Genomic DNA, 22,713 nt, shown 5'->3' on the forward strand with positions numbered 1-22,713 from the left:
TAATTACTTTGCCACCATGGCTTATTTATTTCCTTACCTCCCTTATCTTACCTCATTTGCACACACTGTATATATACTTTTTCTACTGTATTATTGACTGTATGTTTGTTTATTCCTTGTGTAACTCTGTGTTGTTGTTTGTGTCAAACTGCTTTGCTTTATCTTGGCCAGGTCGTAGTTGTAAACGAGAACTTGTTCTCAACTAGCCTACCTGGTTAAACAATGGTGAATTTTTTTTATATATATAAAAAAATTCCCCTTACAGGGCTAGAGAGACTAGCGGGTCATAAACTGTCTCCCCAAACTCAGACCTCTGTGACCAGGCCACTGATAGGTTGCTGGGGTCAGGTGGTTGGTAGGGGGCTGGACACCTGATAGTCCTCTTGCCTGCTCAGGTCAGATCTGCCTCAGTCTCTCTCCAAGTGGACATGTGTGATGGGGTGAGTGGACAGAAGTGAGTTGGTGCTACTTTTGTAACTTGTGCATTTACTTTGTACAGTTACAATCTCTGTAACTGTACAAAGTCGTTGGGCTTTGTCTTATACAGCCCTTTGCTTATGCCACTATCACTTTATATTATTATTGCTCTTCCACTATCGTATCTGGTTAACCATGCATTGCCATGCTATGTTTATTATGTATAGTATTTTCATTCATATCACTCTTTGTAGGTTGGCAGTTATTGTCATGAATCTTGTTCTGGAGGCAGCTCTGCAGAGTGGTCACTAGCTGGCACAGCCACAGTCATAAAATCTGATTTTATACTTAACCGTATTCTTAACCACACTGATAACATTAACCTTAAATTTTGACTTTGCAGCTGGCCCGGCTAGCAGAAATCGCCCAATTCTGCCTCCAGCGCAAGATTCATGACAATAAACGTCAACATGCGAACAACGTCCATCTCATATGCCCTCTGGAAATAAAGTTCCTTCTTGTGTGTAATTTCTCTGTGAGGTTGCCTTGTTCCTCTGACTGGGAAAGTTGTCGGTGAGTCACAGACCAGCCCAACTGGAGAGCCGCTCTATTTTAGATTAGTTGGCGTTATTCTTCACAGGTGCTAATAGACAATCAGCTCTCATCTCTTTCACGGTCCCTCTCCCCCTCTGGTCTAGCTGGCCCAGTTTGACAGATTAAGCATTGGTTTCTGAATTAATGCTCTGGATTACATAACTCTGACTAGAAATGAATATACAGTATTAAAGATGTCACACAGACACATATACCCTTAACAACCACAGATCTAGGGTCAGGTTTTACTGTAATTTCTAATCATGGGAGGTGATTAAATGGACTTCTGATCTGCTGTGTGGGGCGATTGCTAGGCAAGCATGGCTTCAAATCCCTTACCCTGTCTCTTTCTCTATTCTCCCCTCTTGTTCTCCTCCTGTCCTTCATCTGTTTCTTACTCTACTAATTATTTATTGTTTATACATTTTATTTACTACACAGGTATACAGAATCTAAATAAATAAATAAAAGAACATGATAATGGACTCCAGAGCAAACTGTAACAATTTACTCTATAGCGGTAGATATTGATATTGTGTACCTGAAACTCCCTTTAAATTTTCTTATATACCACACTCTCCCTCCCCCTAATTACTATGCCCATATGGATTTCCTGCTAAGCCCTCACTCCAACAAGAATTCTACATGACCCAGCTATGCCCATATTTGCAGCTCCTGCCAGATTAAGACAGAAATGGACTCATACATACACACACTCACAGACACACCTGATAGTCACTCCTCTGGAATGCTGGAAATATTTCTCTCCGTGTGTGTGTGTGTGTGTGTGTGTGACTGAAAACTGACAGTGCACTGACTGTTCCTCTCAGGAGGATCTTGTTCAACCACTCTCTTTAACATCTTATCTCTGCTTTGCATCTAAGTCCCAACATTTCTCACTCATCCACTCTCTATTTCACCCTTTTACTCTCAGCTCTATTTGTGGCCTCTTCTCTCTCTCTCTCTGCCTCTCTTTCTTTCTCTCTCTCTCTCTCTCTCTCTCTCCTCTCAGCCTCTCTTTCTTTCTCTCTCTCTCTCTCTTTCTCTCTCCTCTCTCTCTCTCTCTCTCTTTCTTTCTTTCTTTCTTTCTTTCTTTATCTCTCTCTTTCTCTTTCTCTTTCTCTTTCTCTCTCTCTCTCTCTCCCTCTCTCCTCTCTCTCTCTCTCACTCTCCATTCTCTCTTGTCCCACTTTCCTCTCCTGCTGTTCTTCTCTCCACCAGAGGATGCCAGTGAACATCTATCTAGTTCATGTAGCAGGATATTCCATTCAGTTTATCATCTTTCATAGGAAAGTAATTTTTCATAAAGAAAGACCTGCTCACAGTTAATGCTGCTTTATTCCTGCACAGCAATGAACAAAGCGTTTTTGGCCAAGCATTAGTGTGGTTATTTAGGACTAGAATTCGTTTTACAGTCAGGAATTGAGAATACAGACTTCAGCAAACAAGACACAGTTGATTGACGATGATGATGATGATGCAGATTGTGATGCTGTTACTACTATTTAGGATGATCTTGATGAAGATGGTGTGTGTGATGGTGATGATGAGACACAGTGATGATGATGCCCTAGGCTACCATGTGAAGAGATGCAGCAGGTCATTAAGTACTTATAGAACATAAAGACATTCTTCGTTTTATGGCACATTAGCCTGAAGATACAATAACACTTAACCTAACCTTGGATCGAGTATTTTTTCTCTCTCACTCACACCAAGTGTGCGCGCGCGCGCGTGTGTGACATTGTGGGCGTCCCTGTTTCCAGGAGAACCGCCAGTGCTGCTTGGCCACTCCCGGGGAGCGCGAGACTACACTGTTTCGGGCGCTTTGCTTTGCTCTCTCAGTGTGTATGCGAATGTGCTCACTGCTCTCTCGTGGAGTGTGTGTGAGTTTTCACCATTCACCCGTGCAGGGGGCCGGTATAAAGCATGTAGTACCTGGATCACCTCGGGGTCTCGAGCCGTATTCCCACCGGGATCAAACGGAAAAACGGATTATATTACCCATTGTGGAATAGTATTAATGGACGCCTAACGGGGATCTAACGGGGGACTATAACGGCTGGAGGGGAGAGAGGGTTTCTCTTCTCAGTAAATGATCGGAGAGGAAGCTTCCATTTTGAGAGAGAATCATGGCTAGCGACTCCCCTGCCCGGAGCCTGGATGAGATAGACCTGTCAGCGCTACGGGTAAACAGAGTGTGTGTGTTGATTGAGTGTGTGTTCGTGATAAAATGGAGACTGTATGAATGAGACACGGCGTCTCGAGCACCTGACCCATCCCCAGTTAACGACAGTCTCTCTTCACCTTACCGACTGTGTGTATGTCTGTGTGCGGTTGGCGTCCCCGAACCATCGTTAACGGCCATGCACGCGACAACATCCGCTGATCAGATATAATTCATTTGGATCAACCGACGTCTGCTATAGCCTACTACAGCGATGCGACATAACAGCGATGCGACATAACGAGGGGAGGGGGGTACAGGGGTATAGAAAAGGAGTTGATGATTTGATCCTCGTCTCTCCTCGGTAATGGCAACTCCCTCCCACGCGCTTTAGAACCTCGGAAAGCTTTTTCTTCTCAACAATTGGAACGTGATGTAATGGAGCCCTGGGCCTGTGTACTGTAGTATAGCCCCCTCTGTATTTGGGGCAGATGTTAAACTGTCAGTCGTGCAGCCTCACGCCGCCCCTGACACACACACACACACACAGCCTACACACACACACACACGGCTGAATAATATTAGAGATATCAGCAGAAGCGGTTTCCGCCATTTCGTGGCATTGTGGGGAGTCAGTGACAGCGGCCTCATAGCACTAGTGTCTGTTGACAACCTTTAGTCTTGCTGGGTGAGATGAGAGGCTCATTACAGGCAGGTCGTTACACAACATGATCTTACCTGCAGTACCTGGATCAAGCCCCAACATGACCCAACAATGCTGTGTGTGTGTCTGTATGTGTGTTTGCTTGCTTGCTTGCATTTTCCCTAATATGGCAATGGCTGTGAATGATGCACATACTATGCAAATACATACACATTTGCGGAATCTTTGGACTGTGGAAATCTGGCACATCCAACAGCACATCGACTTATTCATCCTCTCTCTTGAGAAATGTAGCCAAACAATTTGCAGAGCTCTCTCTTTCTCCCAGCCTGTCTCCCTCACTAGTTATCTCTATCTTCTCCATCTACCTCTGATAGATGTGTGACAGTTATTACACACACACACACACACACACCTGGCCTCTCTCTCTGAGCTCATGTCCAGAGTCTGCGGTGCGACTGGAAATGAGGTCACAGAGAGGCAGAAAGCTGGGGAGGATTTCAGTGTTGTGCACACTACCCATGATAGATGGGCATTTACTCTTCCTGGTCGGTCTCACTTCCCCTAGACCAGGGATGTTAAGCAAGACCTGATGAGAAGCCCTAGACAACCACGCAAAGGCACTATGGAGTTATTTTCCCTGGTTGACACAGACATGCTCAGGAAAGTGATTTCACAACTTAAGCCTTCTACCTGCCTTCTCAATCCTATCCCCACCACCTCCTTCAAAACTGTCTTTAATTGCATATCTGAAGAAGTGCATGCTATTATTATTATCTGACCTTGTTGGTTGTCTATGAACGTTTGAACATCCTGTTTCCTAGGTTTCTCTTAGGTTCTGGCCTTTCTAGGGAGTTTTTCCTAGCCACCGTGCTTCTATATCTGCGTTGCTTGTTGTTTGGGGTTTTAGGCTGGGTTTCTGTATATCACTTTGTGACATTGGCTGATGTTAAAAGGGATTTATAAATACATTTGATTGATTAATTAATCACTTTTCACAGGCACTTTCCCTCTGCACTAAAAACAGCTATGATGAAACCTGTTCTGAAGAAAAGTTATCTAGAGTCTTCAGATCTTAGCAATTTCCGGCCAATCTCCATTCAACCAGTTCAGTTTATATATATTACCCCTTAGTAGCGTTATCAGAAAGCACAGCATTGGCCTCCCGAGTGGCTGAGCTGTCTAAAGCACTGCATCGCAGTACTTGAGGTGTCAATACAGACCCAGGTTTGATACCAGGCTGGTTCACAACTGGCCGTGACTGGGAGTCCCATAGGGCGGCGCACAATTGGCCCAGCGTCGTCCGGGTTAGGGGAGGGTTTTGCCGGTGGGGCTTCACTTGGCTCATCGCGCTCTAGCGAGTCCTTGTGGCGGGCCGGGTGCCTGCAGGCTGACTTTGATCGGCAGTTAAACAGGGTTTTCTTCAACACATTGATGCAGCTGGTTTCCGGGTTAAGCGGGCAAGTGTTAAAACTTCTTAGGTATAGCCCCTTTCCCCCCCAATTTTTGCCTAAATGACATACCCAAATCTAACTGCCTGTGGTTCAGGCCCTGAAGCAAGGATATGCATATTCTTGTTACCATTTGAAAGGAAACACTTTGAAGTTTGTGGAAATGTGAATTGAATGTAGGAGAATATAACACAGTAGATCTGGTAGAAGAAAATACAAAGAAAAAAACAACTGGTCTTTTTCTACCACCATCTTTGAAATGCTATCCAGCACTCTGGTTGTAATTCCGATAGTGTCCACAAGATGTGCAAAGTTTCAGATGGATAATTTGAAGTATGAGTGAACTACAATACTTTGTTAAGTCCTCAGGTACATTTGGGCAAAACGGGAAGGAGACATTCATATTACATTTTTCTGCAAGAATATCGTCAAATCTGTATACTTGGACTTTGATTTAGCTTTCTAAGTATTAGTAGCCATATTATAAGTTCAACATTTGCAAAACAACCAGTTTTCATAACTTCATAACTCTGAATTAGAGGTCGACCGTTTATGATTTTTCAACACCGACACCGATTATTGGAGGACCAAAAAAAGCAGATACCGATTAATCGGACGATTTTATTTATATATATATATTTTTTTTAAATTTCACCTTTATTTAACCAGGTAGGCTAGTTGAGAACAAGTTCTCATTTGCAACTGCGACCTGGCCAAGATATAGCAAAGCAGTGTGACACAGACAACAACACAGAGTTACACATGGAGTAAACAATAAACAAGCCAACAACACAATAAACAAATCAATGACACAGTAGAAAAAATAAACTCTATATACAGTGTGTGCGAAAGGCATGAGGAGGTAGGCAATAAATAGGCCATAGGAGCGAATAGTTACAATTTAGCAGATTAACACTGAAGTGATAAATGAGCAGATGATGATGTGCAAGTAGAGATACTGGTGTGCAAAAGAGCAGAAAAGTAAATAAAATAAAAACAGTATGGGGATGAAGTAGATGGATTGGGTGGGCTATTTACAGAAGGACTATGTACAGCTGCAGCGATCGGTTAGCTGCTCAGATAGTTGATGTTTAAAGTTGGTAAGGGAAATAAGTCTCCAACTTCAGCAATTTTTGCAATTCGTTCCAGTCACTGGCAGCAGAGAACTGGAAGGAAAGGTGGCCAAATTAGGTGTTAGCTTTGGGGATGATCAGTGAGATATACCTGCTGGTACGTGTGCTACGGGTGGGTGTTGTTATCGTGACCAGTGAACTGAGATAGGGCGGAGCTTTACCTAGCATAAACTTATAGATGACCTGGAGCCAGTGGGTCTGGCGACGAATATGTAGCGAGGGCCAGCCGACTAGAGCATACAGGTCGCAGTGGTGGGTGGTATAAGGTGATTTGGTTACAAAACGGATGGCACTGTGATAGACTGCATCCAGTTTTCTGAGTAGAGTGTTGGAAGCTATTTTGTAGATGACATATCCGAAGTCGAGGATCGGTAGGATAGTCAGTTTTACTAGGGTAAGTTTGGCGGCGTGAGTGAAGGAGGCTTTGTTGTGAAATAGAAAGCCGATTCTAGATTTGATTTTTGATTGAAGATGTTTAATATATTTACAGTCTAGCCAGACACCTAGGTATTTATAGTTGTCCACATATTCTAGGTCGGAACCGTCCAGGGTGGTGATGCTAATCGGGCGGGCGGGTGCGGGCAGCGAACGGTTGAAAAGCATGCATTTGGTTTTACTAGCGTTTAAAAGCATTTGGAGGCCACGGAAGGAGTGTTGTATGGCATATATATTTGTAATAATGACAATTACAACAATACTGAATGAACATTGTACACTTTTATTTTAACTTAATATAAAACATCAATAAAATCTATTTTATTAGTCTCAAATAAATAATGAAACATGCTCAATTTGGTTTAATAATGCAAAAACAGAGTGTTGGAGAAGAAAGTAAAAGTGCAATATGTGCCATGTAAAAAGTTCCTTGCTCAGAACATGAGAACATATGAAAGCTGGTGGTTCAATATTCCCAGTTCTTAAATAATCCCAGTTAAGAAGTTTTAGGTTGTAGTTATTATAGGAATTATGACGCGTCAACTATTTCTCTCTATACCGTTTGTATTTCATATACCTTTGACTATTGGATGTTCTAATAGGCACTTTAGTATTGCCAGCCTAATCTCAGGAGTTGATAGGCTTGAAGTCAAAAACAGCGCTGTGAAGCAAGCTTTGCTAAGAGCTGCTGGCAAACGCAGTAAAGTTTGAATGAATGCTTACGAACCTGCTGCCGCCTACCACCGGTCAGTCAGACTGCTCTATCAAATATCCAAAACTTATAGACTTAATTATAATATAATAAACAAAGAAATACGAGCCTATGGTCATTAATATGGTCAAATCTGGAAACTATAATTTCGAAAACAAAACGTTTATTCTTTCAGTGAAATACAGAACCGTTCCATATTTTATTGAACGACGGCAACCCTAGGTCTAAATATTGCTGTTACATTGTACAACCTTCAATGCTATGTCATCATTATGTAAAATTCTGGCAAATTAGTTTGCAACGAGGCAGGCGGCCCAAACTGTTGCATACATATACCCCCACTCTGCGTGCAATGAACGCAAGAGAAGTGACACAATTTCCCTAGTTAATATTGCCTGCTAACATTCATTTACTTTAATACACTGTCTTTGCAAATTGAACGAGTGGAAATACAAAATCGATCGTGCATGCTATATGGAAATTATTTTATCTAACAAAACAATACTTCATGTTTTCTCTGGGAATCTTTGGATGATAATAATTCAGAATGTACAGTTGAAGTCGGAATTTTACATACACCTTAGCCAAATACATTTAAACTCAGTTTTTCACCATTTCTGACATTTAATCAAAGTAAAAATTCCCTGTCTTAGGTCTGTTAGGATCACCACTTTATTTTAATAATGTAAAATGTCAGAATAATAGTAGAGAGAATTATTTATTTCAGCTTTTATTTCTTTCATCACATTCTCAGTGGGTCAGAAGTTTACATACACTCAATTAGTATTTGTTAGCATTGCCTTTAAATGGTTTAACTTGGGTCAAACGTTTCAGGTAGCCGTCCACAAGCTTCCCACAATAAGTTGGGTGAATGTTGGCCCATTCCTCCTGACAGAGCTGGTGTAACTGAGTCAGGTTTGTAGGCCTCCTTGCTCGCACACGCTTTTTCAGTTCTGCCCAAAAAATTCTATAGGATTGAGGTCAGGGCTTTGTGATGGCCACCCCAAAACCTTGACTTTGTTGTCCTTAAGCCATTTTGACACAACTTTGGAAGTATGTTTGTCCATTTGGAACCAAGCTTTAACTTCCTGACGGATGTCTTGAGATGTTGTTTCAGTATATCCACATAATTTCCCTACCTCCCTGCCATCTATTTTGTGAAGTGCACCAGTCCCTCCTGCAGCAAAGCACCCCCACAACATGATGCTGCCACCCCCGTGCTTCACAGTTGGGATGATGTTCTTCGGCTTACAAGCCTCCCCCTTTTTCCTCCAAACATAACGATGGTCATAATGGCCAAACAGTTCTATTTTTGTTTCATCAGACCAGAGGATATTTCTCCAAAAAGTACAATCTTTGTCCCATGTGCAGTTGTAAACCGTAGTCTGGCTTTTTTATGACGATTTTGGAGCAGTGGCTTCTTCCTTGCTGAGCGGAATAGGACTCGTTTTACTGTGGATGTAGATACTTTTGTACCTGTTTCCTCCAACGTCTTCACAAGGTCCTTTGCTGTTGTTCTGGGATTGATTTGCACTTTTCGCACCAAAGTACGTTCATCTCTAGGAGACAGAACGCATCTCCTTTCTGAGCAGTATGACGGCTGCGTGGTCCCATGGTCTTGGCTGATTTTTTTTGATTTTCCCATGATGTCAAGCAAAGAGGTACTGAGTTTTGAAGGTAGGCCTTGACATACATAAACAAGTACACCCCCAATTGACTCAAATGATGTCAATTAGACTATCAGAAGCTTCTATAGCCATGACACAATTTTCTGGAATTTTCCAAGCTTTTTAAAGGCACAGTCAACTTAGTGTATGTAAACTTCTGACCCACTGGAATTGTGATTAAGTGAAATAATCCGTCTGTAAACAATTGTTGGAAAAATTACTTGTGTCATGTACAAAATAGATGTCCTATCTGACTTGCCAAAACTATAGTTTGTTAACAAGAAATTTGTGGAGTGGTTGAAAATGAGTTTTATTGACACCAACCTAAGTGTATGTAAACTTCCGACTTCAACTGTAAGTATACATTTCACCTTCAGAGGTGAATTATTAAACTTATCGCGGTGAATAAAGTGTTTTGTTGTTAGGAGCTCTCCTCACAATAGCATGGACTTTTTCCGCAGTAATAGCTACTGTAAATTGGACAGTGCAGTTATATTAACAAGAATTTAAGCTTTCAGCCGATATAAGACACTTATATGTACCGACATTTGTTGTTTCTCTAAAATCTGCGATCTTGACAACGCGCTGAAGGGACGCCGATCCTGAAGAATTTTTAAGAAGCGCGGCTTGGCAGGTCATGCTCTGGAGGAGTTGCAGCGATGAAGCAAAATTGTAATTAGATCGCAATTGGATATCACAAAATTGGGGAGAAAAGGGGGGTAAAAAAACACAAATAAACACAGCATTAATTATCACTGCTTCGCAGATGATACACAACTTTACATTTCCATGTCACCATTGATAAATGATTAGACTGTATTCGTGATTTAAATACCTAGATGGCTCACAACTTCAGCTAAATCAAAACGAGCCCAAGATACTTATTGTTGGAGTGAAAGCACAGAGAGAGATTCTGGCCGCACATTTTAATTTGTGGGCAATAAAGATGAAACGCCAAGTAAAAAACCTAGGTGTCATTTTAGATTCTGAACTCAATTTCGATTCACACATGAGGAATTTTTCAAAAATACCTTTTTACCACCTGAGGTGCATTGCCAAGGTGCATCTGTTTGTCTCTCAGGCTGATACAGATAGACTCATCCATGCTTTTATTACAAGCAGGCTTGACTACTGTATTGCTCCCCTGTCTGGTCTGCCCAAGAAAGCCATTGGTCAACTGCAAAACATACCGAATGCTGCAGCATGGGTACTGACCAAGACCAGACGGAGAGCACACATTACACCGGTTTTAAGGTCTCTGTACTGGCTGTCTGTTAGTTTTAGAATTTATTTTAAGTTTCCTCAATTGGTTTTTAAACCAATCCACGATTGTGCACCCCAATACATATCAGACATACTTTTAAGTTATGTATACAGTAGGTCCCCCAGGACTTCTGACACTGGCCTTTTAACTTTCCCAAAGCCTAGGACCAAGAGGCATGGAGAGACAGCCTTTAGTTACTATGCCCCCAGCCTCTGTAATAACCTGCCAGTGAACCTGAGGGAGGCCGAAACTGGACATATTTAAAAGAGATATTAAAAGACACCTTTTTAGCTTGGTTTTCCTTAGGGTGCATTTTAGCCATTCAGTTTATATTGTTTTTCTTTTGTATTTTGTCCTATTATGTTTGTTGTGTAGTAAATATTTTTATTTATAGTTTTATTTTTTTCTTCCTGTGAAGCACATTGCGTTGCTCCAGAACGTGCTCCATGGCCAAGTGTGGTTTCTTTAAGTTGTGTATTTACAGTCGTTTATGCATTGTCTTGGAATCAACTTTTAGTTGATTAGTCCGTTATAGTTTACAGAAATTAAGTATCAAAATTTAGACCAATCTTTGCTAAATATCTTAACTTGAACCCATTTGCAGTCTAAGTAATTGCATGGCTTCAATAGTATTAGCACTGATATAGGGGCTAGGCCTACTGTAAATTACATTATGGCTGAACATGGACATGTCAAACATTGTCAATCAGCAAGATTCAATTCATTTATTAATAAGGCCTAAAAAGAGAACAAATAATTAGAATTCAATTCTAAACAAAATAGGCTATGTCACACTTACAGGCACCATCATTTCTCCCCTGTGGGCATATAATATTAAAACAACGCAGACTATGGAGGATTTTACGCTCATCCAGTTTCACAGTAGCTGGACAAAGATCCAATATAAATAAAATGGGAGAATGTCCACACACCGTTATACTGCTTCCATATAGGCCTATGTTTATTAACATAATCTGAACCATATTACAGATCAGATCACGCTCACACATCTCCAGAAATTGCATTGCAAGAGCGTCGCGGACGTTGTCACCATAATACCAGGACGGGGAATCATTCTAATAAGTTTGGTTGTAATAAAATTAAACGAAAACAAGTCTTTTTATTTTTGTATTTTTCAACAACAATAAATAAATGTAAGATGTAATGACATCATAAAACCACCAGGATAAAAAAGACAGTCAGTGCTGTTGAACCAGCCATCTTTATAGCAGCCCTACGGGGGGTTTTGAACCTATGAAACGGAAAATAAGCCATTTCTTACGTTAAAGATCATTTATAAATAAGGTTAAGGTTCTCTCTCCTTTCATGATGGGCATTGACACGTAGCCTACATCATGGTTTGGGGGGATTTATGCATATCCGAAACCCCCATAATGTGGGGGAGAGGGTAGGCTATGCTTGGTTTTTAATCAAATAATCAAATAAAATACAAAAAATAAAATATCATTTACATCAGGCTACTATAGTTATATGGACGTCACAGCGGGATAGGCTGCGTTTCCTCTGTCAAAATTCATGCCATAACCAACTGTGTTACCGCTAAAACCAGTTTTTGGTTGGTCTTAAACATCCCCATCAGTGCTGCCTCATGTTTTTAAGGACACACCCCAAATATTTCCGCCCCTCCCATCTGAGCGTAAGCGAGCTGATATAAGACAGGTAAATTAACAAACCTGGCATAGGGCTAGAAAATGCGAAATTGTAAACTAACGTGCATTTGATACTAGCGCCGCCTTAACGCCAGCCGTTAATAGCATCTCATATTTATGGTTTAATATCTAATGCTCTCATCTAGAGGGGTTAGTGACTAGGGGGTTAGTGGCTTCACTCCCTGAGAGTTGTTTAAATCAAGGGCCATTTAGAGATCAAAGATTAAATGAGGAGACTAATACATTAATCAACTTCCAGACACCCTCATAACTTGAGTGGTATGAAGCAAGAAAATTTGCACAATATTTATATTGACATTGCTATTAACGCACACATACACACGCATTGGCACAAACACTCACGCCAAGCCATGACTCCAATGCTTTCTCCTTTCTCACACACACGTGTGAGGAGACATCTATGTGTGTGGTGGTGCTAGTTAAAAGACAGAGAGGTTGTGTGTAGATGTCAACCTGTCTCTAGAGCAGTGTTCTAGGTTTAGAAGTGCTTCTGTTTGACCTTGAATAAAAAAGAATGTCACTTTTTTTTGCAAATCCCATCTGGGAGTATGTGGCTGATTTTCAGCTCCACTATTCCCTGCTCTGCCTCACTATTCCCTGCTCTGCCCCACTATTCCCTGCTCTGCCCCACTATTCCCTGCTCTGCCCCACTATTCCCTGCTCTGCCTCACTATTCCCTGTTCTGCCCCACTATTCCCTGCTCTGCCCCACTATTCCCTGCTCTGCCTCACTATTCCCTGCTCTGCCCCACTATTCCCTGCTCTGCCCCACTATTCCTCTGCTATTCCCTGCTCTGCCCCACTATTCCCTGCTCTGCCTCACTATTCCCTGCTCTGCCCCACTATTCCCTGCTCTGCCCCACTATTCCCTGCTCTGCCCCACTATTCCCTGCTCTGCCCCCTATTCCCTGCTCTATTCCCTGCCCCACTATTCCCTGCTCTGCCCCACTATTCCCTCTGCCCCACTATTCCCTGCTCTGCCCCACTATTCCCTGTTCTGCCTCACTATTCCCTGCTCTGCCCCACTATTCCCTGCTCTCACTATTCCCTGCTCTGCCCCACTATTCCCTGCTCTGCCCCACTATTCCCTGCTCTGCCCCACTATTCCCTGCTCTGCCCCACTATTCCCTGCTCTGCCTCACTATTCCCTGCTCTGCCCCACTATTCCCTGCTCTGCCTCACTATTCCCTGCTCTGCCCCACTATTCCCTGCTCTGCCTCACTATTCCCTGCTCTGCCCCACTATTCCCTGCTCTGCCTCACTATTCCCTGCTCTGCCCCACTATTCCCTGCTCTGCTCCACTATTCCCTGCTCTGCCTCACTATTCCCTGCTCTGCCCCACTATTCCCTGCTCTGCTCCACTATTCCCTGCTCTGCCCCACTATTCCCTGCTCTGCCTCACTATTCCCTGCTCTGCCCCACTATTCCCTGCTCTGCCCCACTATTCCCTGCTCTGCCCCACTATTCCCTGCTCCTATTCCCTGCTCTGCCCCACTATTCCCTGCTCTCTGCCCCACTATTCCCTGCTCTGCCTGCCCCACTATTCCCTGCTCTGCCCCACTATTCCCTGTTCTGCCCCACTATTCCCTGCTCTGCCTCACTATTCCCTGCCCACTATTCCCTGCTCTGCCCCACTATTCCCTGCTCTCCCTGCTCTGCCTCACTATTCCCTGCTCTGCCCCACTATTCCCTGCCCCACTATTCTGCTGCCCACTATTCCCTGCTCTGCCCCACTATTCCCTGCTCTGCCCCACTATTCCCTGCTATTCCCTGCCCACTATTCCCTGCTCTGCCTCACTATTCCCTGCTCTGCCCCACTATTCCCTGCTCTGCCTCACTATTCCCTGCCCCACTATTCCCTGCTCTGCACTATTCCCTGCTCTGCCCCACTATTCCCTGCTCTGCCCCACTATTCCCTGCTCTGCCCCACTATTCCCTGCTCTGCCCCACTATTCCCTGCTCTGCCTCACTATTCCCTGCTCTGCCCCACTATTCCCTGCTCTGCCCCACTATTCCCTGCTCTGCCCCACTATTCCCTGCTCTGCCCCACTATTCCCTGCTCTGCCCCTATCTCTCTCAATCTCTCTCTCTTGCTCTCTTCCCCTCTCTCGCTTTCACATACACACACTCTCTATGAGTCTATGTAGTCACAGTGTAGCGCTATACATCTCAAGTCCGACTGTGTGTGCGTGTGTGCTCTTACTGTGTGTGTGTGTGTGTGGGGGGGGTCAGATTCCACAGGATCTGAATTCTTGAGTAAAGAGTTTCAATGCTTGACTAACTATTCTCTCTTCTCTCTTCCCTCTCTCCTACTCTCCCGCTCTCTGCTCCCTCCAGGACCCTGCTGGTATATTTGAGCTAGTGGAGTTGGTGGGAAATGGAACCTACGGGCAGGTCTACAAGGTAAGACACACCCCTCACCACACTCTCAACCTACAGCGTGCCTGAGGACTCCTCCCACTTGGGCTCTGTCACCAAAGACAGTATAGTATGAAGATAGGCACAAACTGCTTTCCAATAGAAATCCCTGATCCCACTTGTAGGCGACGTTATGGCAATGTTGGCTAGCTAAGCTCGTCCGTAGAAACTAGATGTCGACCGATTTATGATTTTTCAAAGCCGATACCAAGTATTGGAGGACCAAAAAAAAGCCGATAGCGATTAATCAGTTGATTTTTATATAATGACAATTACAACAATACTGAATGAACACTTATTTTAACTTAATATAATACATAAATAAAATTCAATTTAGTCTCAAATAAATATTGGAAGATGTTCAATTTGGTTTAAATAATGCAAAAAACACCGTGTTGGAGAAAGAGCTAACGTTTAAGTTCCTTGCTCAGAACATGAGAACATATGAAAGCTGGTGGTTCCTTTTAACATGAGTCTTCAATATTCCCAGGTAAGACGTTTTAGGTTGTAGTTATTATAGGAATTATAGGACTATTTCTCTCTATACCATTTGTATTTCATATACCTTTGAATACTGGATGTTATAATAGGCACTTTAGCATTGCCAGCCAGATCTTGGGAGTTAGGCTTGATAGGCTTGAAGTCATAAACAGCGCTGTGCTTCAAGCATTACAAGATCTGTTGGCAAATGCACGAAAGTGCTGTTTGAATGAATGCTTACGAGCCTGCTGCTGTCTACCACCGCTCAGTCAAACTGCTCTATCAAATATCAAATCATAGACTTAATTATAATAAACACACAGAAATGCGAGCCTAAGGTCATTAATATGGTCAAATCCGGAAACTATAATTTCTAAAACAAAACGTTTATTCTTTCAGTGAAATACGGAACTGTTCCATATTTTATTGAACGGGTGACAACCCTAAGTCTAAATATTCCTGTTACATTGCACAACCTTCAATGTTATGTCATAATTATGTAATATTCTGGCAAATTAAGTACGGTCTTTGTTAGGAAGAAATGGTCTTCACACAGTTCGCAATGAGCCAGGCAGCCCAAACTGCAGCATATACCCTGACTCTGCTTGCACTGAACGCAAGAGAAGTGACACAATTTCCCTAGTTAATATTGCCTGCTAACATGAATTTCTTGTAACTAAAGATGCAGGTTTAAAAATATATACTTCTGGATTTTTCTTCTGGATTTTAAGAAGGGCATTGGTGTTTATGGTTAGGTACATTGGTGCAACGATTGTGCTTTTTTCGGGAATGCACTTGTTAAATCATCACCTGTTTGGCGAAGTAGGCTGTGATTCAATGATAAATTAACAGGCACCGCATTGATTATATGCAACGCAGGACAAGCTAGTTAAACTAGTAATATCATCAACCATGTGTAGTTAACTAGAGATTATGTTAAGATTGATTGTTTTTTATAAGGTAAGTTTAATGCTAGCTAGCAACTTACCTTGGCTCCTTGTTGCACTCTCGTAACAGGTGGTCTCCTCGTGGAGTGCAATGTAATCGGCCATAATCGGCATCCAAAAATGCAGATTACCGATTGTTATGAAAACTTGAAATTGGCCCTAATTCATTGGCCCTAATTAATTGGCCATGCCGACCTCTAGTAGAAACACGTTATCTGGTCTAACGGTCGTCTCACGTCAACATGTTAAGCTGTCTGTCCTGCAGCCTTATACTGACACACACAGCCTGCACAAACACACGGTCGAATAATATAAGAGATAACAGCAGAAGCGGGTTCTGCCATTTCTTGTGTGTGTGTGTGTGTGTGTGTGTTTTGACAGCCTTTAGTCTTGCTGGGTGAGATGAGAGGCTCATTACAGGCAGGTCGTTACACAACATGATCTTACCTGCAGTACCTGGATCAAGCCCCAACATGACCCAACAATGCTGTGTGTGTGTCTGTATGTGTGTTTGCTTGCATTTTCCTCATCTTCCTCATATTCCTCATATCGTCAATGATGCACGTACTATGCAAACCCACACACGCGTACACTACTGGTCAAAAGTGTGGACACCTACTCATTCAAGGGTTTTTCTTTATTTTTACTATTTTCTCCATTGTAGAATAATAGTGAAGACATCAAAACTATTAAAAAACACATATGGAATCATGTATTAACCAACACTTTTGACCAGTATTGTACATACAAATTTGCTGTATCTTTTGGAGTGTGGCAATTGAGAAAATGAGTAACTAACAAATAATTTTTCACTTCTCTCATTGACTTCTCAAACCCCAAACCACTGTTTTGTCTGCTTTGCAAGCATTCCCGGGAGTGTTGCGATGTTGCACCTGTGGGTTTACAAACTCTGTGGTGCCACCTTCCACTGACCTGTTAGAGCTTAACAGTGAGGAGCTGAGAGCTGATGAGTTGTATTTGCCGACATGTTTTTCACTTCAGGGCCCGGTTGAGAATCAACTCCTGGCCCCTAAACCCAAGCACTTGTGTAGATCTGAAAACACAAAGTGTAGCTAGTACTTCTTACCTCTTCAATCTCCAAGAAACAATGGGTTTGGTGCTAGGGGTTGTTTTTGGACAGGGCCCAGGTATCGATGCACTCGGTTGCACTTTTTATTTAACTAAGCAAGTCACTTAAGAACAAATTCTTATTTACAGTGATGGCCTAGGAACAGTGGGTTAACTGCCTTGTTCAGGGGCAGAACAACAGTTTTTTACCTTGTTAGCTCGGGGATTCGATCTTGCAACCTTTCGGTTACTGGCCCAACGCTCTAACCACAAGGCTACCTGCTGGTTACTGGCCCAACGCTCTAACCACTAGGCTACCTGCTGGTTACTGGCCCAACGCTCTAACCACAAGGCTACCTGCTGGTTACTGGCCCAACGCTCTAACCACAAGGCTACCTGCTGGTTACTGGCCCAACGCTCTAACCACAAGGCTACCTGCTGGTTACTGGTCCAACGCTCTAACCACAAGGCTACCTGCTGGTTACTGGCCCAACGCTCTAACCACAAGGCTACCTGCTGGTTACTGGCCCAACGCTCTAACCACAAGGCTACCTGCTGGTTACTGGCCCAACGCTCTAACCACAAGGCTACCTGCTGGTTACTGGCCCAACACTCTAACCACAAGGCTACCTGCGGGTTACTGGCCCAACGCTCTAACCACAAGGCTACCTGCTGGTTACTGGCCCAACGCTCTAACCACAAGGCTACCTGCTGCCCCAAAAGCACTTGCTTTTTCTGCTAGGGGCTGTTTTAGGTCAAATCGCTCTGATGCACTTGTTGTAAGCTAACTTGTGAGATTGCAGCCAGGGTTGGCTGTTCAGGGAGTCTGTTGCACACTGTTTGTCAGGCAGAGATGGGTAGGTTTGTGTGAAGCTGTAGGCCTATTTGTTTCCATGTTATCTATCTTTTCACTGGAAGACAAATTGGTAGGTCTCATAGCCCCTTCAGTCCTTCTCTCTTCCTCTATCTCTCCATGTCTCCATGTCTGTCTCGGTCTCTGTTTTTGTCTCTGTCTGTGTCTCTCTCTCTCTCGTGTGTTGGGTCTAATCAGTAGAGTTAAAGTACTCCAACAGATCAGGAATGCGAGGCATGTCTGAACCAATGAGTGTTCTTATGCCTCAGGACACCTATAAAGGGAGTATTCTGTCCTTTTCTCTCCACACACACACACCCCTACACACACACTCACACACACACACCCCTACACACACACACACACACACACACACACACACACACACACACACACACACCCCTACACACACACACACACACACCCCTACACACACACACACACACACACACACACACACACACACACACACACACACACACACACACATTACCGCTCTATCAAGTTCAATTATGTTTTATCCATTTCGATGTCTATTGATTCAAGCATTATTTTATCTGTTATACACTGAGTGTACAAAACATCAGCAACACATGCTCTTTCCATGACATTGACTGACCAGGTAAATCCAGGTGATACCTTATTCATTCCACTTGTAATATCCACTTCAATCAGTGTAGATGAAGGGGAGGAGACAGGGTAAAGAAGGATTTTTAAGCCTTGAGACAATTCAGACATGGATTGTGTATGTGTGCCATTCAGAGGGTGAATGGGCAAGACAAAAGATTGTGCCTTTGAACGGGGGTATGGAAATAGGTGCTAGGCGCACCGGTTGTTGGGTTTTTCACACTCTACAGTTCCCCATGTGTATCAAGATTGGTCCACCACCCAAAGGACATCCAGCCAACTTGACACAACTGTGGAAGTCAACATGGGTCAGCATCTCTGTGGAACCTTGTCGAGAACAGAAGAGTGACTTTTAACAGTTTGGTTCAGCTTCTCTGCCTGTCAAATACATTCAGTGTGTCTGATGCAATACTAGGAAACAGATACGGTGTTTGTGTGTGTTGTAACCCCAGCTCACATGTCTGCCTGTCTGGACCACAGTGTAAAAATCCCTGTGACTGTTGCTAGGCTACCATGAGGAAGTGTTTCTATGTGTTATGGCAGTGATGTGGGAATTGTTCCTCACTATAAAGGCAAACACTCAATCCGCATCTTATCTTAAGTGATGTTTTTTGTATTTAACTTCCCTAGACTGCCTCTGCTGGCAGCTGATATACAGCAGATCTAGATGGAGCCTTGTCAATGCGCATCAGAGGCAGTCGTTTGTGTTGGCCGACTGGCCGGTCAGCCATCTTGGTCAGGCTGAGAGCTGGGCGACAGCCTGTGGCTCTGGGACCAAAACACACAGATTACAGGATGGTAATGTTGGCAAAACTGATTTATTTCACATTCTCTTGCTCTCTCTCTCTCTCTCTCTTTTTTTCAGGGTCGGCATGTCAAAACAGGCCAGCTTGCAGCCATCAAAGTTATGGACGTCACTGGCGTAAGTCACATGCATGCACGTGCGCGCACACACACACACAAATATAAAGAAAGCTATCCCAAATTGTTCTCAACTGTGTTTGTATCACTATAAGGTGTGTGTGTGTTCCAGGATGAGGAAGAGGAGATTAAAGCAGAGATCAACATGTTGAAGAAGTACAGCCACCATCGGAACATTGCTACCTATTACGGTGCCTTCGTCAAGAAGAACCCACCTGGTATCGACGACCAGCTATGGGTACGTACGTGTTTGCATGTGTGCATGACTGTCAGTTCTGTTCAGTTTGGTGTGTGTTCATCTCTCTGTGTCTCTCTCTGTCTCTCTGTAGTTGGTGATGGAGTTCTGTGGGGCAGGCTCGGTGACAGATCTGATTAAGAACACCAAGGGGAACTCTCTGAAGGAGGAGTGGACTGCCTACATCTGCAGAGAGATCCTCAGGGTACCACCCTCTATCTAGAACTAATGCAATCAACACATTTGGAATGAGACCTACTGAAATAATGTATTCTAATTACCAACCTCTATCTCTCTTTCTATTGCTAGGGTCTGACCCATCTCCACCAACACAAGGTCATCCACAGAGACATCAAGGGTCAGAACGTCCTGCTGACAGAGAACGCAGAGGTCAAATTGGGTGAGACAGACATGCAGGCAGCCAGACAGACAGGCAGCCAGACAGACAGACAGGCAGCCAGACAGACAGGCAGCCAGACAGACAGGCAGCCAGACAGACAGACAGGCAGGCAGCAAGCAAACTGTTTAAACTTGTGTGTGTTCCAGTGGACTTCGGTGTGAGTGCTCAGTTGGACCGTACTGTGGGGAGGAGGAACACGTTTATAGGAACGCCCTATTGGATGGCTCCTGAAGTCATCGCCTGCGACGAAAACCCTGAGGCCACCTACGACTTCAAGGTACCTTAGCAGACTGTGTGTATATAAGTGTGTTTGTATTTTCCCTTGTCATCTCCTCCATCCCTCCTAACTTCTTGCTCTTTCTCGCTCTCTCTCAGAGTGATCTGTGGTCTCTGGGTATTACGGCTATAGAGATGGCAGAAGGAGCACCGCGTAAGTACCAGCGCCAACCACACCACAGGCTGGCACAACACCGTGACATTAGACACGATCAGACGTTGTGTGCCTTGGTTGGAGGTGTTGTGGTTTGTTATTGGGGGTATCTTGAGATGGGTATTGTGTGTGTTTGTGTCAAGGCTCTGGTGTTAACCCTTTCTTTTCCTCTCTGCAGCACTGTGTGACATGCACCCAATGAGGGCTCTCTTCCTGATCCCCAGGAACCCCGCCCCCAGACTCAAGTCCAAGAAGTGGTGAGTTACCAAAAACACACACACACACATTCACACAAGCATTCACTATGTTATCACTGTGTGCGTTCAGGTCTAAGAAGTTCCAGTCGTTCATTGAGAGTTGCTTGGTGAAGAGTCATGGTCAGAGACCCAACACAGAGCAGCTGTTGAAGCACCCCTTCATCAGAGAGCTGCCCAACGAACGACAGGTCCGCATCCAACTGAAGGACCACATCGACAGAACCAAGAAGAAACGCGGAGAGAGGGGTGAGACATACAACAGAGGGCTCAGATCCCACTGTGTCGGCCATTAACGTGTGTTTGTAACTGCTTAATGTGTGTGTTTCTAACCGTGTGTTACAGATGAGACAGAGTATGAGTACAGTGGCAGTGAGGAAGAGGAGGAGGAACGGGACATGGGGGAGCCAAGGTAGGGTGCTTGTGTTTTTTTCTGTGCTTGTGTATACATGCGCTGGTGTGTGCATGCGTATTTGCTTCCAAATGTGATTTACGCTCATCAACCTTCCTTCTCCTATTCCTTCTCTCATTCGTCCTTGTCCAGCTCCATCATCAACATCCCTGGGGAGTCGACGTTGAGGCGGGACTTCCTGCGGCTGCAGCTGGCCAATAAGGAGCGTTCTGAGGCTCTGAGGAGGCAGCAGTTGGAGCAACAGCAGAATGAAGAACACAAACGCCTCCTGTTGGCAGAGCGACAGAAACGCATAGAGGAGCAGAAAGAGCAGAGGAGGAGACTGGAGGAGGTAGAGCGCTGTTGGGAAGAGCAGCATGATCTATGATGCACACCTGAACCCTACTCTGCTGCCTCAGATCCTTTCTGTTCACGTTGCATTTTCCAGCACACAGCTTGATAACATATCTGGTGCCAGCTTTGAAAAGCTATATAAAAAGATGCTCACCCTACAACATTCATTCTCTGTCTGTCTCTTTCTGTCTCTCTCACTCCCTCCATCTCTCTCTTTCTCCAACAGCAACAGCGTAGGGAACGTGAGATGAGGAAGCAACAGGAGAGAGAGCAGAGGAGACGCTATGAAGAGATGGAACAACTACGGAGAGATGAGGAGAGGAGGCACGCAGAGAGAGAACAGGTACACACACAGGTAACACTCAAGTGCGCACACACTCTCTCTCCTCTCTCTCCTCTCTCTCTCTCTCTCTCTTCTCTCCTCTCTCTTCTCTCCTCTCTCTTCTCTCCTCTCTCTTCTCTCCTCTCCTCTCTCCTCTCTCTTCTCTCCTCTCTCCTCTCTCTTCTCTCCTCTCTCTCTCTCTTCTCTCCTCTCTCTCTCCTCTCTCCTCTCTCCTCTCCTCTCTCCTCTCTTCTCTCTTCTCTCCTCTCTCTTCTCTCTCTTTTCTCTCTCTTCTCTTCTCTCTCTCTCTCTCACACTCACACTCTCACACATTCTCTCACACACACACACACACACACACACACTCTCTCACTCACATCAACTAGGATTCACCCCATTCTGTCAGAGCTATTTTGCAGTCCAGATATAGACTTAACATAGACCAGTCATGAGGCTGACATTTAGGTGTTATGAAGCTACATGTCCTAGGCCAGGTGTAGTAAGGGTCTGGGTCAAGGATCCGGATGGTTCTGTTTCACTAACGCTTCTCTTTCACTCCGTGTAATTTTCTGTCTCTAAAACATCTTGTTTTTTTATCTTACACACTTGATTCAATACTAAGACTCTCTCTCACCCTCTCTCTCTCTTCTCCCTTTTATCCCTCTTACCACGTCTCTCTCCTCTCTTCTATGTTGGATTTAATCTTTATCAGCAAATCTTCTCCTTAATCGGTCTGTGTACAGCCTCTCACTCTTTCTTTGTCCCTCTTCTCTTCTCTCCTTTCTCCTCCTCTCTCCACGTCACTCTATTTCTGCCTCC

At 44.0% G+C, this 22,713-nt stretch overlaps 1 protein-coding gene across 12 annotated transcripts in view; it reads left to right on the top strand.

Moving 5' to 3' along the window:
* The first annotated feature begins 2,811 nt into the window (after positions 1-2,811).
* The window catches only part of LOC139420300 (TRAF2 and NCK-interacting protein kinase-like), a 64,388-nt gene continuing 44,486 nt past the window's right edge, over positions 2,812-22,713 (top strand). For 7 of the 12 annotated variants that reach the window (XM_071170227.1, XM_071170232.1, XM_071170234.1 and 4 more), the window contains exons 1-13: positions 2,812-3,200; positions 14,532-14,597; positions 19,453-19,509; positions 19,621-19,746; positions 19,838-19,948; positions 20,053-20,143; positions 20,290-20,420; positions 20,519-20,573; positions 20,752-20,830; positions 20,901-21,076; positions 21,173-21,239; positions 21,372-21,570; positions 21,799-21,927. In XM_071170227.1, the coding sequence (XP_071026328.1) occupies positions 3,144-3,200; positions 14,532-14,597; positions 19,453-19,509; positions 19,621-19,746; positions 19,838-19,948; positions 20,053-20,143; positions 20,290-20,420; positions 20,519-20,573; positions 20,752-20,830; positions 20,901-21,076; positions 21,173-21,239; positions 21,372-21,570; positions 21,799-21,927 (1,344 nt within the window). In that variant the 5' untranslated portion in view covers positions 2,812-3,143. Of the gene's footprint in view, positions 3,201-14,531; positions 14,598-19,452; positions 19,510-19,603; positions 19,747-19,837; positions 19,949-20,052; positions 20,144-20,289; positions 20,421-20,518; positions 20,574-20,751; positions 20,831-20,900; positions 21,077-21,172; positions 21,240-21,371; positions 21,571-21,798; positions 21,928-22,713 lie in introns of those variants that run through there. The other 5 variants (XM_071170229.1, XM_071170237.1, XM_071170231.1 and 2 more) reach the window with 2 other exon arrangements.

The sequence above is a fragment of the Oncorhynchus clarkii genome, chromosome 11 (assembly GCF_045791955.1).
Source record: "Oncorhynchus clarkii lewisi isolate Uvic-CL-2024 chromosome 11, UVic_Ocla_1.0, whole genome shotgun sequence".
NCBI classification, from domain to species: Eukaryota; Metazoa; Chordata; class Actinopteri; order Salmoniformes; family Salmonidae; genus Oncorhynchus; species Oncorhynchus clarkii.